At 57.5% G+C, this 16,115-nt stretch overlaps 1 protein-coding gene across 1 annotated transcript in view; it reads left to right on the top strand.

Moving 5' to 3' along the window:
- Nucleotides 1–1,735: 1,735 nt before the first annotated feature.
- The window catches only part of ASPSCR1 (ASPSCR1 tether for SLC2A4, UBX domain containing), a 28,348-nt gene continuing 13,968 nt past the window's right edge, over nucleotides 1,736–16,115 (top strand). The window contains exons 1-7 of the mRNA XM_068977629.1: nucleotides 1,736–1,845; nucleotides 2,765–2,820; nucleotides 6,497–6,611; nucleotides 7,887–7,987; nucleotides 13,597–13,654; nucleotides 14,493–14,566; nucleotides 14,912–15,347. Of these exons, the coding sequence (XP_068833730.1) occupies nucleotides 1,744–1,845; nucleotides 2,765–2,820; nucleotides 6,497–6,611; nucleotides 7,887–7,987; nucleotides 13,597–13,654; nucleotides 14,493–14,566; nucleotides 14,912–15,347 (942 nt within the window). The 5' untranslated portion in view covers nucleotides 1,736–1,743. The remainder of the gene's footprint in view (nucleotides 1,846–2,764; nucleotides 2,821–6,496; nucleotides 6,612–7,886; nucleotides 7,988–13,596; nucleotides 13,655–14,492; nucleotides 14,567–14,911; nucleotides 15,348–16,115) is intronic.

The following is a 16,115-nucleotide window of genomic DNA, read 5'->3' as shown; positions in this document are numbered from 1 at the left end:
GCAAGCCCAAGGAGGCAGCCTCCTTATGGAGCAAATGGAGGCGTTCTAATGGAGGAGTTCTGACTCAGGCTTGTGAGTTCTAACCCGTGGCAAACTTGCCACGAAACAGGTAAGGGTCCTTCCTGCTGTGGTGAGGAGCTGGTATGTCAAGCCTGAATTTTTGCCCCTGGCCTGAAATTATCCCTTGTCCCAGGGGAGCCTCTGCTGGGCGTTTCCAGCCTCTGGAGGCTTCTCAAGCTGTTTCCAGCATCAGAGGTCGGCTCTGGGGCTTGCTTCATGGATGCCTCACAGACTCTGGTTTGTAGTGCTTCGTCTTCAAAAGGTCACACCCAGCCAGGCTACTAAGGGAGGAAGGTCTGCTCTGTCTCTCCTATCTCCTAATGCCAGCACCAGGACACAGACCCCATGGAGCATGGGGCACCCTGATCTGCCTGGCGGGCGGCAGCAGCCAGAGAAAGCACATGTGGGGGGACTGCGCATATGTTTGTCTCCCCATCAATAGTCATTCCTCTCACAGATGTTTGCAGAACTCCCGCCCCATGTGAGACTCCGGTCTGCGTGCCTGCCAGTGGATAGCCAGGCAGACAGGGCTGCCCTGAGTGGAGACAGCCAGTAAACAAGTGAGCAGGCACGAAAGGCCTGCCCCAGCAGATGGGGCTCTGAGGAAACCCTGCAGTGCTGAAGAGGCCAGGTTGGGGGCAACCAGGGACCTGGCGGCCACAGAACTGCATGGGAGGCCCTGGCGGGCTGAAGGGTGGGTTAGAGAGCTTGCAGGCAGTGATCAGAAGTGCCCCCCAGGAGTCTGCTCCAGGGCCTTGTGTACTCAGCTACACATGGATGGTGTGACCCACGCGAGCAGGTGGGAAGGGAGAGGCAGGTCAACTGAAGCTGACTCTGAGCCAGAAAACTTCTCTGCCCTGTATCCTGTGCGGCTCCTCTCCCCAGAGGGAACTGGCTGATAGTGACCAATGTGGGGGCTGGGTGAGGCACTGAGGTTGCACAGTCAGTCCAATAGGACTGTGAGGCAAACTGTGAAGGGTGGCCCTGGAGCTGTGGCTACTCTGAAGCTTTCCCGTTTTCTCGCATACACATGCGGTCAGTATGAGGCTGCCGGTGAGATGGATGTGTCAGCTACACGAGGGCGCCTTGCAGCACCCACTCCTGAGAGGTGGCAGGATCCACATGCCCCTCCTCCCGGTACCTTCCACTGACTTGGGCAGCTGGAATCGGAGGACAAGTTCTGTCACAGGAAACGGTGAGAGCACGGAGAGTCAGAATGCTCGTCGCAGACTTTCACCGAATCTGCTCTCTGATTTGGAGTTTCTGGTGGGCCCTTCCCCAAAGCTGCTCCCAGACTTTCACACCACCCCTCGGCCGGCAGGCATTCACTCCACAGAGGTGCGGGAGCCTGGCTTCACCCCTAGGGAACATAGGGGGCAGGAAAAGGGGCAGTGGGACCCAAGACGGGCCGGAGGGGATAGGGAGCCCAGGGCACCCCAAGCCCGGACCTAGGGCCACGTGGCCCAGCTGGTGTGACCGCGCTCAGGTGTCGGGCGCGCGCTCGGGTGTGGGGGTGGGCCAGCAAAAGAGTCGGGGCGTGGCCACGCAGGGGCGGACCCGGAGGCGCGCTGGCCCCGCCCCATCCCAGGCCCCGCCCCCGAAGCCGCGAGGCTGTGCGTCAGGCTGTTGCGGATAAAGTTGTTTGACGCCGGGCGGGCGGGCGGCTGGTCACGTGAGCGGAAGATGGCGGCCCCGGCAGGCGGCGGGGGCTCCGCGGTGTCGGTGCTGGCCCCGAACGGGCGGCGCCACACGGTGAAGGTGACGCCGAGCACCGTGCTGTTGCAGGTGCGGCCGCGGGCGGGCGGCGGGCGAGCGAAAGGCGGAGACGCGGCGGCGGAGACGTGGCGCCGGCCGCTCCTGCTGTTGCTGCGAAGGCCGCGGGGGCGGGGCCGTGAGGGAACCTTGGGGCGGGGCCTGCTGCGGCCAATGAACGGCCTTATGGCGCGGCGGGCCCTCCCTCTTCCGCGTCGGGCTCCGGGCGCATGGGGATAGGGGCTGGCTAGCCTCCTTGAGGGGATGGGATGCCTGGGGTCGCGGTCCCCGCCACCCCCATCCGAGCCCGCGGCGCTTCGAGCCCAACTCCGAGGGTCCCGGCCCCATGTTTCCACTCTAGGGTCACCCTCCGGCTCGGTGCGCTGTGGCGGCGTGTGCTGAGTCACTTGCTGCCCTTAACCCGGCAGCTGGCCCATGTCGAACCCGTTATGTTGCAAATGCTTGTTGGGCCCTGTTATGTAGGGGCCGGCGCGAAAACACGGTGGGGATGGGGGCTGAGCCGATGAATGGCAACTCAGTGTGTGCAGAGCATGATGAAAGAGGGGTTTCTGTTGAGTGGGGAACCCAGGACCTCCTTGAGTTGGCTCTCTTTGGAGTTTGAACATTATTCTCTGGGGGTGGAGGGGTGTCCCTGAGTGTGTAGGAAGATATCTGTGGTGGCCAGTTGTTGAGGGCCTGATGTGGAAGGTCTCGCAGAACTGAGTTGACACAGCAGGCCCAGTGAGGAGAGAGTAAGCAGGATTTGCAGGTGAGGTGTGTGGAGCTGCTGAGTGAATGGTCCACCACTTGTATTACAGGCTTTGTCCTGTGGAGCCAACGGGCTCTGCAAGAGGTGGACTGTGTGCCCTCAGCTGCCTAAGTGGCACTTGCCTGCCCCCACCTGGGGCGACCAGGCCTGACACAGTGGCTCACACCCTCATCTCACCCTTAGGTCCTGGAGGACACGTGCCGTCGGCAGGACTTCAACCCCAACGAGTACGACCTGAAGTGAGTTTGCTCTGGCCAGGCCACGGGCTCCAAATCCATAACCCACCCTTCACCCAGGGCCCTGCTGGGGCTTCAGCCCACGTGGGTTTATTGTCTCACGCCCTGGAGGCCAGAAGCCCCTGATGACGGGGTTGGTGGGGCTGCATCCCTTCCAGAGATCTGGGCGAGTACCTGTCTTACCTCTTTCAGCTTTGGGGGACTCGAAGTGTTCCTGGGCTTGTGGTTGCCTCCCTCTTATCTCGGTCTCCCTGATTCTTGTGTGTTTGTGTCTCTCCTCTTCTGTCTCTTGAAAGTGAAAGAGGAGAGCAAAAAAGTTGGCTTAAAGCTCAACATTCAGAAAACGAAGATCATGGCATCTGATCCCATCACTTCATGGGAAATAGATGGGGAAACAGTAGAAACAGTGTCAGACTTTATTTTTTTGGGCTCCAAAATCACTGCAGATGGTGACTGCAGCCATGAAATTAAAAGATGTTTACTGCTTGGGAGAAAAGTTATGACCAACCTAGATAGCATATTCAGAAGTAGAGACATTACTTTGCCGACTAAGATCCGTCTAGTCAAGGCTATGGTTTTTCCTGTGGTCATGTATGGATGTGAGAGTTGGACTGTGAAGAAGGCTGAGCGCCGAAGAATTGATGCTTTTGAACTGTGGTGTTGGAGAAGACTCTTGAGAGTCCTTTGGACTGCAGGGAGATCCAGCCAGTCCATTCTGAAGGAGATGGACCCTGGGATTTCTTTGGAAGGAATGATGCTAAAGCTGAAGCTCCAGTACTTTGGCCACCTCATGCGAAGAGTTGACTCATTGGAAAAGACTCTGATGCTGGGAGGGATTGGGGGCAGGAGGAGAAGGGGACGTCAGAGGATGGGATGGCTGGATGGCATCACGGACTCGATGGGCGTGGGTCTGGGTGAACTCTGGGAGTTGGTGATGGACAGGGAGGCCTGACGTGCTGCGATTCATGGGGTCGCAAAGAGTCGGACATGACTGAGTGACTGAACTGAACTCTTCTGTCTCTTATCAGAGCACTTGTCTCTGAATTTAGAGCCTAGCAGATAACCCAGGATGATCTCATCTCGAGATTCTTAATTACATCTGCAAAGGCCCTGTCTCCAAATAAGGTTACATTCATGAGTTCTGGGGGTTTGGCTATGGATATGTCTTTTTAGGGGCCATATTCCAACCATGGCAGAGGGCTTTGAGCCTTTGGTTGTGTAAGTTCCTGGTGAGGCTCTGAGGGCAAGAAGAGGTGATCATGGAGAAATGGGAAGAAACCCGCAAACAGCAGGTAGCCTCTGGTGGCCTCAGGCCCTGGAGCACCAGTCTTCGTGTGCAGGCATTTTTCCAAAGAGAGGGCTTTCACCAGATTCTGGAATCTAGGGCAGTGAAAGAGTCAAAACCCCACACGAGTGGGTGTGGGTTTCTGTCGCATATAGGGAGCTTTCTACCTTAAGCACATCCTTAACAGTATGGCTGTCCTCACATCAGGGGTAGACAGGAGCCGGAGGTGTGGGAGACTGCTCGGCTAGATCTGGCTCGCACTGCCTCTCACGTGGGGCTCTTTAGAAGAGGTCTGAGCAGGCATGACTCCGTGTCATCCCAGATCCCTGCCTCCTGCCCAGCCACAGAGAATCCCAGGGCCTGTACTGGGCCTTCCCCTGGCATCCTGTCACAGAGCTGTGTATTCTTTCTTTGCTCTCCCTGAACCTGCCTGAGATTTCCATGTGGTGCCTGGTTGGACTCTTACAACACGTATTGATTTTTCTCTTGTTTTCTTTGTATCCACTGACTGTGTAATTTGTTTAAAAACTGCTGCTCCTGCCAAGGAAGGCAGCCTCTTGCCCACGTGTGTGTGTGTGTGTGTGTGTGTGTACTTCATGAGGCCCCTTCCCTTCATCTCCAGGGCTCCGAGCGCCTCCCTTCTGGAGTTTTCTGTAGCTCTGCTGTCCTGTCTTGCACTTAACGTTGAAGTTGTTGTGTGGCAATTTCTAAAGTGCTGAAGATGGGTATCAAAGTTCTTTCTTTCTTAGGTCTTCCAGACGCCCTTTGCATGTTCAGAAAACCATTGTTTCCAAAGGCATCTTGGTATTCATGCTGCTGGGTGACCACTTCCTTGTGTATTCAAATCTCATGTTCTCTTGCCAGTGCTGTAGTTCCCCCTCTTCCCCTAAACTTTCATTAAAAATGGAGCTCAGGGTCTGACTTCCGAGAGGCATAAATAAGTTCTCTTATTCACTCTTCTGGTGATTCATTCTGGCCTCTGTCTGTGTCTAATAAAATCACGACCACACGGCTCCTGTTTTCTGTTACGGGCAAGAGCTTTCCTCACTCCCAAGTGATCTGTAGGGTTAACAGTGGTGGTTCTCCTTTCCATAGCATTCGTGGGAGCAGAGAGGATCAGGGGAGGGCCCAGGGTTAGGCAGGCTCCAGGGCCACCTGGCTACCACCCTCCCTCCCCCACCCAGGTGAGACAGTGTCAAGGCCTCCAAGTCCCAAGCCCCTTTCTATCCCTCCTCTTGTCAGGTGTGGGTATCTGACTCTCTTTCAGTCCACAGACAAGATATGATCTGAGCTGAATATCAGGAGCTGTATAGTGTGGTCCTAGCACTGCCTTTGGGTGGCCTGGGCTACCTGTAGGTACTTCCCATCTTGGTTTCCTGTTTGTGATGCAGGCTGATCCCAACCCTGGCCATGCTTCCTAGGAGGGCTGGCTGCCAGTGGAGACCAGCAGGTGTCTCGGAGGTCGCTGGATTCTCTACCTGTCCTCTTGGCTGTGGGTATTTCCCTTCTGACTCACCACTTCACTTTCCTCCCACCAGTTCCTTGCAGGAACCATCCGTCTTTGGATCCAGGAGCTCTGTACATGAGGGTCAGAGGAGGCTGTGGGCCCATGCGGGCCTCTTCCTTGATCTGCTGGAGGCTCTAAGTTGCCAGGTCCCCAGCTCTAAAACATGCAGGACATGGACAGAGAGATGATGGGCCACTCCAGGGTTGGAGGACCTGGCTTTGTGAGCCAGGAATGGTGGTCTCAGCCCTTTATCCCCATATTCCAGCCACTGTGAGGGCCTGGCTCTCCATGGGGATTTTAGGTCAGGTCATTCCATTAGTGATTCTCTAAAACCTTTGCCTCTGTCACTGGCCTTTGGGGTTGTGGCCCTGCTTCCAAGGATAGCAGGAAGCAGGGGGGACGGGAGCAGGTCATTTTGGCCGGTGGCCTGCAGTACAGGGGCGTGGCCGCAGTGGCTGGAGTGCTGTAGCTCTGGGCAGTAGCAACAGGGCCTTGTTCCATTAGAACTTTTCTGTGCAGAGCAAGGTGCATGCCCTTCAGTCGTGCCCACCTGTGCTTTCATTTTCTGAGTTTGTAGTTGGACTGATCACTGCTTCATGGTCTGAGGGAGCAGGTGCTTGCTTTGCCCCAGAGGTGACCTGTGTTCTCACTGTTCCTGCTCGAATTGTATCAATGCTCACTCTCTCTCCTTCAGAAGACCCACTACTAGAGTCAGGGACCCACCCTGTCCTTGCAGGCTCTCAGGCCAGCCCTCAGTTCTTGCAGCTTTGCCCCCAGGGACTGTGGAAGTGCTGGCCAGACATGGGCGTCTGCTCGCACGCTGCTCCTGGCAGTGCTGGGCTGTGTTCGGGTCAGGGGGCAGCCTGAGGCTTTGATCTGTTTTGCAGGTTTCAGAGGAATGTGCTTGACCTCTCTCTCCAGTGGCGATTCGCCAACCTGCCCAATAACGCCAAGCTGGAGATGGTGCCCATCTCCCGGACCCGCGAGGGGCCCGAGAACATGGTAGGTAGCTCGGCGGCCGCGTGCCTCCCAGCTCTTCTGTTCAGACCACTGGGGCCGAGCAGATGGGTGGGGTGCGTGGGCTGCGCACGCGAGGCACTCATCCCCATCCTCGGGTGAGACTGGCTTCTCTGGGTCAGGCGACAGCCACTTTTCTATTCCCCAAACTGATGATTGGAAATGAGACTTTTCATTCTTTGTGCTGACTGTGTTTTGGGGTGGGGGCGGTTACTTGTGTCCATGTCGGCATGCTGGCAGCATTCACCGTAGAACATCGCCAAGAACCTTAGAGCCGGCAGGACTCTCTGTGTGGCGTCCAGTGCAGCCTCAGCTCTGGGATGAGGACACACAGGGTGAGGCGCAGGCTTCCTCTGACTGGGCGCAGCGAGAGCACAGCCTGAGTCTTCTGACTGCAGCTCACTGGTTTCTACCAAATCCGCAGCTTTTGCTTCCTAGGAATTTAGCAAACGGTGAGAATCATGGTGATAGCTGCCCTCTTGTGCTCAGGCAGGTCCTTTAAGAACGAAAGTGCAAATCCTCCCAATACTGCAGGGAAGCAGTTTTCAGCCCGGTTGAGAGACCAGGCTAGAGCCTCAGGGGTGTGAGCTTAGAGCCCACCAGAGTCAGGCACTTGGGGCTGAGCCTGATAGATCTCTTTTTCCATTACAGTTGTGGTTCGCAGCCTTTGATGTGGAAGGATCCCTGACTTCCGTAGGGGATTCCATGGGCGTGGCTGGAGACCCCCTCACGCTCTCCCACAGAGCAGTTTCTCCTTTGTCTTTTATTGGGATTTAATGTAAATTATGGCAACCAACTCCAGTACTCTTGCCTGGAGAATCCCTTGGACAGAGAAGCCTGGTGGGATACACTCCATGGGGTCGCAGATCGGACCCGACTGAGTGACTGACACACACAGTGTAAATAAATGTGCCCTGGAGAAGCCCCTTGGCCAGAAGGACTGGAGTAGCTGCGACCTAGAGAATCACTGCACTGTGGCAATGGGCTGAGCAGGTCCTCACCTGGGGACTTTGAGCTTTAGTGTGTCTGTCACTTGACAGAGGGACCAGAGTATTTATCCCCCTTGTGGGTTAATAGACTTACGTCTCTATTTTGGGAGGTAATTGTTAAAAGCGTCTCGTAAAACAGTATGCTCGCTTATTTAAAAAAAATTCAGCAAACACAGTACCTTCCGCCTGTGCCCTGAGGACCAGACCTGGGCGGGGTCCAGCCAGGACAGTGCTCCTCTTCCTGACCTGGCTCCAACGTCTCACCCCTCAGGTGCGCATTGCTCTGCAGTTAGACGATGGCTCTAGGTTGCAAGACACTTTCTGCTCAGGCCAGTCGCTCTGGGAGCTTCTCTGCCACTTTGCCCAGATCAGGTAAGTGCTGATGAGCAGGTTCTGGGCCGTGCCTTCCTCTGTCAAGGGGATGTTGCCACGGTCACTGGGATTGATCCAGAGCTGCAAGCCGGAGCTGTGCTTCGGCCTCCACCAGCTGCTGCCAGTACCGCCTTCGGCCTACACCGGTAGCTCGTCTGTCTTTGTGGGTGTCCTGGTGTGATGGCTGGGCCTCACCCTCCTGAAAGAGCTTGTGGGGGACCCAAGTGACCCCCTCCAGTGTGGTGAGCATTGAATAGAGAAGTAGGGTGCTGACAAATGCTGCACCTATAAAACTCCCTTGTCATGAGAATGGGCTGTATTTAGAGAAAACACTTTAATGACAGTTGCCATCGGTCAGTTTCTATCTGGTAATTAACGGTTTAAACTTTGTTTCTGAAAGTGTTAAAATGGTAGTCTTTTAAGTTTTGATTTTTCTTTGTGGGTTGGAAGTCTTTGTCCACTTTTAAAGGTCTCCAGCCACAGAATGGAAGGGACCATGGAAAGATATAGTGGTTGCTGTGTGGCCTTGGGCAAGTTGTTTGCCCTCTCTGGGCCTCCCAATGGTGATATGATGATATGAGTTGATGTTTCTCAAGTGCCGAGAACTAGGTTTGTCTCTGTGAATGAGGGGACTCTGGGTGGGGTCCTCACAGTGACAGGGTGGAGAGGGCGAAAAGGGGAGGTGGGGGGGGCCACGGCAGGCGCTGGAGGAGATGAGATCCTAGATCCCCGCAGACTCCACACTGCTGATGCCGGAGGTGGTTCCCTGGGTAGGGTGGGGCTCTGCCCACACTGTCCCGAGAACAGGGATAGGTGAGCGTGAGAATTCTGGAGGCTCATAGTGTTGGGGGCACGGGTGGCTCCTCAGATCACCACCTGGTTACTGACAGCCAGCTGTACCGTGACCAGAGTCCCAGTGTAATTGGGAGCTCACAGCCAAGGGGCCCAGACATTTGAGTGAGCCTGACGTGAGAGTCCAGTGCAAACAGGAAGGGACAGCAGCTGTCAGGACAGGCCAGAGCATTTGTTCCTTTTCTTAGAGGATGGGGAGGCTGTTGGAACTGGGGAGCTGGATGCCATTAAAAAGGAGGGTTCAGAAACAAGAACTCTCGGAAGCAGATGAGGAAGCCACAGTAGAAGGTGCCGGGGTCAGCCACAGCTGTGGATCAGATGGCAAGATCCCAGACACATGCCAGTGCGCTGCATGTCTGGGAGCCCTGGAGCCATTCTGCTGAGGCACCCGAGGGTTAGCTGGCCTGGCTGGTCTGCGGCCTGCCCAAGCGCATTCTTCCCGTGGTAGCAGATGCCTGAGGGCACATGGGGCCCCAGAGGCGTGGGAGCAGGCCTTGGACCTGGGGTGCAGAATCGCTGCCCTGCCTCCTGTGGGAGGAGCCACAGAGCCAGTGGCCAGGCATGAGCACAGAGGCCAGAGGACGGGGAGTCCGGACAGGCCAGCCTGCCAGCTCCCGCTGCCTCAACTCTAGAAAGAACACAGAAGTGCAGGAGGAAGCTGGTGGGAAGCGGTTCTGGAATCGAAGGGCGTGTGTTTCCGAGTGACAGGCTGGCTGTGCCTGGGCCAGTGGGGCCCCACCTGGTGGCATCACTGTGACTCGTCAGGAGCTGGGGGTGCGGGGATGGTTCCGCACCCTCGGGGCTGGCGGGCTCGGGGCTGGCGGGCTCGGGCTTGGGCTCTCCGTGGTAGCACCAGGATGGTGGCCGCGTAGTGCCTTCAGAACACTGTAGGAAATGCATTTGTTCTAGAATTCTGTTTTGCTAGACAGTTCTGGGGATGAGGATGAAACAGAGCCATTTTTAGACACACAAGGTCACACATGCACCACGTGCACTCTCTGAGCAAACTGCCGACAGCTCCGTCCTGAGATCTACTCTGGAGGCAGAGTTGCTGGACCTGTAGATGGCACTTGCCGAGGCTTCGTCTCCAGAATCGCAGATCTGGGCCTTTGCTTGGAAGCTGGCATTAGCTAACTGTGAAGCAGGGTTCAGATGTGGGAGGGTGGGTGGCGGGTTTGGCCCCAAAGCCATGGCCAGATGCCCAGTGAACTGGTGTGGTCATGCTGGGACCACTAGAGGGCCCTGCTGCTGGAGTTGGGGGCGGCCACCTGACAGGTCCAGTGTGGTGAGGGAGCTCCAGCTGGCTCATAGCAGCTCCCTCACTGGCTGGGTGGGTGAGCGGCTCTGGGAATTCCAAGTGTCCATGTGCCCGAGAGTGGGACAAGCAGGAAGTTAGTTTTTCTCACTTGACACTTTCAGGAAGTGATAAGTGTCCCTGAGCGACTGGCGCCGTGCATGGCCGGGAGCTGTGGGTTTGAGCTCGGCATCCCGGGTCCACTGTGGGTCGGGCGGTGGGTCCTCTGCTTGGGGATCACGGTGGACAGTGGCCCAGCCCTGATGGCAGCATCTGGAGCGACAGACTGTCCACGGGATGTGCCATGTGGGCCACATGTGCAGGACAAGTAGGTAATTCAGAATTTTCTGGTAGCCACATCAAAGAAAAGTAAAAACGGGGCAATTAATTTTAGGAATATAATTAACTTGACTCAGTATATCCAAAATATTATCCTCTGAACATGTAATCAACAGGAAAAAGGAGATATTTTACATTCTTTGTTGGTAGGAGGTCTTTGAAATTCGGCGTGTCTCACACTTGGAGCTGGCCGCCCTCTGGGCCGGCTGCCCTGTGTGTGCTCAGCACCCGTGAGGACTGGCAGCTGCTGCGGAGGATGGCACTGGCTCCATGTGGGCTGGCCGTCCCCCTCTCTGCGTCCCAGGTGTCTGCGGCAGGGAAGCTCCAGGCGTGTCATGCAGGCTCGGTTCTCCCCTGAAGCCCGTTGCCCCTTGGCACGTGGCCTGATTTCATGGCTGAGCCTGCTGGTCCATCTCAGCCATGTTCACTCTGTGGATAGGAAGAGCAGGGATTCAGGGGTCCTTGGGAAAGACAAGCTGTCTGCCTGTTCTTTTGGGATTGTACAGCCCCCAAGGCACTGCGGGCTGTAGGGAAGGGCTGCCTGTGAGGTTAGGGACCAGCTGTGGTCACGCAGAGCCCAGACCAGGGCCTTGTGGGCGGTTAACACAAGGCATAGATGCTGGGCTATTCATTCCGTGGTCTCAGGTGGGCCTCCCTCCCCGCCCCCAGCCTTGTTTGGAAAGGCCAGAGGCCGCTTTGCTCTCGAAACTTCCCGTTCTGTCTGCTCAGGGGAAGGAATCCCTGTGATTTGGCCAGTCCTTGTCCTTCTTGCTTCATCTGGCGCTACCCTCATCTCTTTATGGGCTGGGTTGCTTAGTGTGGTGGGTGTGAGTCACCTGGCCCCTCAGGACATAGCCTCGCCCACCCTTGGGCCTTCTGGTGGCCTCAGGGCCCCCTCTGAGCGTGCAGGCACGGCTGTTAGTTTGGGTCGGTTTCTGTCAGTTTTGGTTCTTCTTGCATGGGAGTGTTGTGGTGCCAAGCTTGTGTCAGAGGCACCTGAGTTTGTACCAGCCCCACTTGGTCAGGCCCAAACGTGAACGTGAAGCCCCTCAGTCGTGTCCAACTCTTTGCGAGTCCCCATGGACTGTCGCCTACCAGGCTCCTCTGTCCATGGGATTTTCCAGGCAATAGTACTGGAGTGGATTGCCATTTCCGTCTCCAAGGGATCTTCCCAACCCAGGGATCGAACCCGGGTCTCCCACGTCGTAAACAGACGCTTTACCATTTGAGCCACCAGGGAAGTCCAAACAAGTGACAAAAACAGAAGGGGCTCCAGATAAACTGCCTTGCCCCCCATTCACAGCTTCACTTCCCTGGGGGCCCTGCTGGGAGCCCACGTCTGTGGCGTGGCACTCTGTGGTGGGTGAAGGACAGCAGGACCTGCCTGGGCTGGGGAAGCTGAGGGCAGTTCCAAGGGCACAGGGGTCCCCGGGAGGGCCCTGCTAAGTTCCCTCTGAGAATGAGGATCTTCAGCGAGGCCTGTGGCAGGGAGTGGCGGCTTCAGCTCGCCAATGAACTGGAACCTCTTGGTCCGCTGTCCTCGGCTGGACACGAGAAGGCTGCTAATTGGCCAGGAAAGTCTGGAAGCGATCGCGGCTGCCGCTCCCCTCAGCGTGTTTAGGGGCCTCCTCTCAGATCCCACATGCGGGAACCCGATCCCTCTGGAGGGGCCGACATCAAAGCCGGGCTGCTGTTTGATGTCCAGAGGCCTCTGAGGACAGCAGGCAGGCAGGCCGGCTTTCCCGGGTGCTGCCGTGCTCTCGTCCCTGTTTGTGATTTGCGGTTCCCGGCCTGCCCTCAGGTGCCGTGGGCGAGGATTTTGGAGGGAGGACGCGTGGCCGGAGCCCCCAGGAGCAGAGAGGGCTCTGCTGTCTTGCAATGGGCAGTCAGCCAGCTTTCTGAGCCTGGGCAGCTGCTGTCTCTGTTGCCGTTGAAAGGAGCAGGACCCCCGTGTCTCCCCCTCCTTCTTCCTCTCTGGGCCTGGGATCTTGTTTGCTGGAGTATCTTCCCTCGCTCATCCTCTGTTTTGGTGTCAGGATGAAGAGCGTGTGGGTCTGGCAAGGGCTGACTCTCTGGCACTTTGGGGTCTTGTGTTTTCCTGAGGCCTGGCTCTGTAAAACGTGAAAGCAAACAAGAGAGATGGGAGAAAACGTGCTGAACCCACCCAGAGGACATGGGTCCTCTGTCACGGGTCTGGGGTGGCCCAGGCAGTGTTCCAGTGTCCGTATGGTTACCAGCTCAGCACCTGTGTCATCCGGTCCCAGCCACTTCTGTGCTTGAGCCCTGGGGCCCGGCTGGGGCTGAGCTGCATGGCCTGAAGGGGCTTCAGGTCTGCTTGCTGCACGTCACCCTTCCTGGAGGAGAGGGACAGGCCTGGGGCACTGCTGGTGGGTCTGGGATGGGCCTTTATTTGGGGGCTGGTTCTGTGGTTGTGTCAGGAAATGCAGAGATGAAGAAAAGAACTTGAGTCGGTTGTCACAGGCCTGCCATCAGCAATTTAACCATCCAAAGGCAGGGCTTGGCCACCGTGTGCTTAAAACCTCGGTGGCCATCGAGGTACAGGCCGGTGCAAGTGGTGTGGACTGTCCTGAGAGCGTGTGCCCGACTGTGCACCTACATGCCCTCCACCCTCCAGCGTGCCCAGCTGTGCTTCCCTAGGGCCCTCCCCTCCCATCTCGGGGTCTGCTTTACAGGTGGCTGGGCCTGTTGCCTGCCTCCCTGTTAGTCCCGGGGTTGCCCCACTCTCTCCTTGGAGTCCATGTGATAGATCCATGCCAAACGATCCTGGCGTCTCTGGTGGCAGCAACCCGCTCAGGGGACAGGTTCAGATAAAAGCTCAGATCACGGTCCCCCAGGACTTGTCGTCACCGACCGTGGGGACAGTTGCCAGAGACGTGAGGCACATCCGGGAGGTGACTGGTGCTGCCCGTCCCCCTCTTCTGTGTCCTCTCTTTGCTCTGAGCCCGGAGGCTAGGGGCGGGTGGGAGACTCCGCCAGGCTGGTGGCCAGCTGTGGGGCGGCCAGGGTGGGCGGGTCCCCATGGCGCTGGCCAGGGTGCCGTCCTGAGGGCAGCAGCGTCCCCGGGCAGTGGCTGCCTTTGATGCTTTCTTCACTCTCCTCACAGGGAGTGTCTGGAGCGGCCGTGTGAGGCCAGCCCGGTCTGCGTGTATATGAGGGATGAGGTAGGTGAGCTGCGGACCCGCCCGCCTGGCCCACACCCCGCCGCCCACTCCTAGCTGCCACACAGGCCCAGCCCCACTTTCCAATCTGGAAAATTCACTCCCTCAGACCTCCTTTCAAAGCAGCGACGGGCAGACTTGGGCCCTGAAAGCATGATGTGTTTCATGGAAAAAAGGCAGGACGCCGGCTCCGCTGGAACCGACCGCGGGCCGCCCGGGCTGCTCCCAAACCTCCCTCAGAGCCCTGTTTGTTTTCTCAGCTTCTCTCAAAGCCCAAGAGTCACAAAAGTGGTTTCATTTTAATAAATATTTGCTTTGCTCCCTGTTTTGATCTTTTTCAAAACCGAGTGTGGCGTGGTGCAGGCTTGGCCTGGCACCGAGGCCCTGCCTGTCCCCGCCCGCCCGCCCGTGACGGGGGACCCTCCTGGCGCTCAGTGCCCTGGCTCACAGGGGCTTTTTGTTTCAACCCTGGCCAAGTGCCCTTTCCTGGCCCGGGGTGGCCACTGTCCCCGAGGGGCCTCTGGTATGGATGGGCCACACCCACGTATTTATCCCAGCTTGAGGTTCCTGATCCAGGGCTCAGCAGGGTGAGGGTTCCAGGGCTCTGAGGGGGAGGGACCTCAGTGGAGACATCTTCTCCTGCAGGAGAGAGACCACTGGGCCTTGGGCACCTGGGCCGGATTGAGGCCATCATGGGCCTTTTGGGTGCTGGGGCTGGCAGGGCGACTCCACAGTGCTGGTGACATAGTGCCCAGGTTGGGGGAGGCAGCATGTGGCGGGCTCAGCGGATGGGGAGCTTCATCAGCACGGGGTCAGCAGGATGTCCTGTCCCCTCTCACAGGTGACCGGCAGAGCCGCCTTGCAGAGCACAACGCTGCAGTCACTGGGCCTTACTGGGGGCAGTGCGATCATCAGGTGAGGCATGTCTTTGAGTCTGGTTTAGAAAACGGGGGTCTCATAGGAAAGGCAACAGGAAACATGGGGATGGCCAGACCCTCGCCAGTGGCTTCTCCCGCCAGCAGCCTGGGGGGCTGGGCACCCTAGGGTGCAGCATCAGGTGGGGGATCTGCCCTTGGCAGGGTTGGCATGGTGACCCTGTGCACGTTCCTTCCCCGGAGGTGAGGTGGGTCGGGAAGGGCTGTGAGGTGCTTTCGGGGCACTGGGTTCAGTTTGGTAGTCATCAGAGGCTAGGGGGCGGCACCGTGAGACCCAGGGCTCCACGTGTGAAGTTTCACTTGCTTTCTGGGCCTCTCCACTCAGGTTTTCCATGAAGCGATGTGACTCTGCCAGCAAACAGGAGCCTGGGGCCTCCTGGAGCAAAAGCCCAGGAAGCCCGACCCCCTCCATGTCGGCTGACCAGGCAGCCAGCAGCCCTCTGCTCCCACTGAATTCGGCGGGGCTCAGCCAGGGCGATGTGAGCCGTCAGGATGAGGCAGTGAGCCCAGGCGCCAGCTGTGTGGATGGCTTAGGCCCGAAACCAGTGGATGCTCAGGCGAAGCGGATCTCGAAGGAGCCCCCACCTGCCCCTTTTGTTCCTTTCTCTGGTGGGGGACAGCGACTGGGGGGCCCCTCCGGGTCTGCAAGGCCTCTGATGTCATCTTCAGCCAAACTGCCAAAGTCCTTCTCCAGCCCTGCAGGCCCCTCCAAGCCGAAGAAGTCGAGGCCTGGCCAAGAGCCCCAGCCAGAGCCAGAGCCGGTAAGGGGTGAGCTGGGCTGGGCACTGGGGTCTTTTTTCCTGACAGCTCCTGACCTCGTGGCTGGTCAGCCTAGGGTACAGCAGGGTCACTTGGGTACATTTCATCTTCTCAGGGAAGTGATGTTTTGGCTTTGTTTTGCTTGAAATTAACTTTCTTGAGGGACCGTTTTAGATATACTGTTGATGGGTTTTGACAAACCTGTGTGTCCCTGTGGCCGCATCACAGTTGACAGGGCCATCCTTCCAGAGCCTCAGAGCTGGCACCTCGCCTTCTGCTGGGCTGGTGGGCTTGGCCGGCACTGATGCGAAGGTGGTTTGGCCTTGATTGTGGCACGCCACCTCTACTCCTGAGCCAGGCGTTCGCCAGCTCACCCGTTGTGTCCCATCGCTGGCCAGCAGAGGGTGAGTTTGCTCACTCTTCACAAACGTTGTGGCCTTGTGGTTGGGCCTTGGACATCTCTTCTGGACATTTCTGGGAAGTTCCTGGTGGCCACCTGAGCCGTGGTGGGGAAGAGGGTGCACGGCCCTCTCTGAACTCGGATGGAAGGGCCCAGGCTCTGGATTGTCTCCGTGACGCCGTTTTCCTGTCTGACCAACTCTGTTGAAGTGTTGGGTTGGCCCAAAAGCTCATTCGGGTTTTTCTGTAAGATATTATGGGAAAACCAGAATGAACTTTTTGTCCAACCCAGTACAGCTTACTGCATAGACACCTGCCACCAGGGCAGCGTGGGGCTTTTGTAGATCTTGAGGCTGTCTGGGGGCACCTTG

The sequence above is a fragment of the Capricornis sumatraensis genome, chromosome 8, assembly GCF_032405125.1.
Source record: "Capricornis sumatraensis isolate serow.1 chromosome 8, serow.2, whole genome shotgun sequence".
Lineage (NCBI taxonomy): Eukaryota > Metazoa > Chordata > Mammalia > Artiodactyla > Bovidae > Capricornis > Capricornis sumatraensis.
This window is presented reverse-complemented; position numbering and strand designations above follow the sequence as displayed.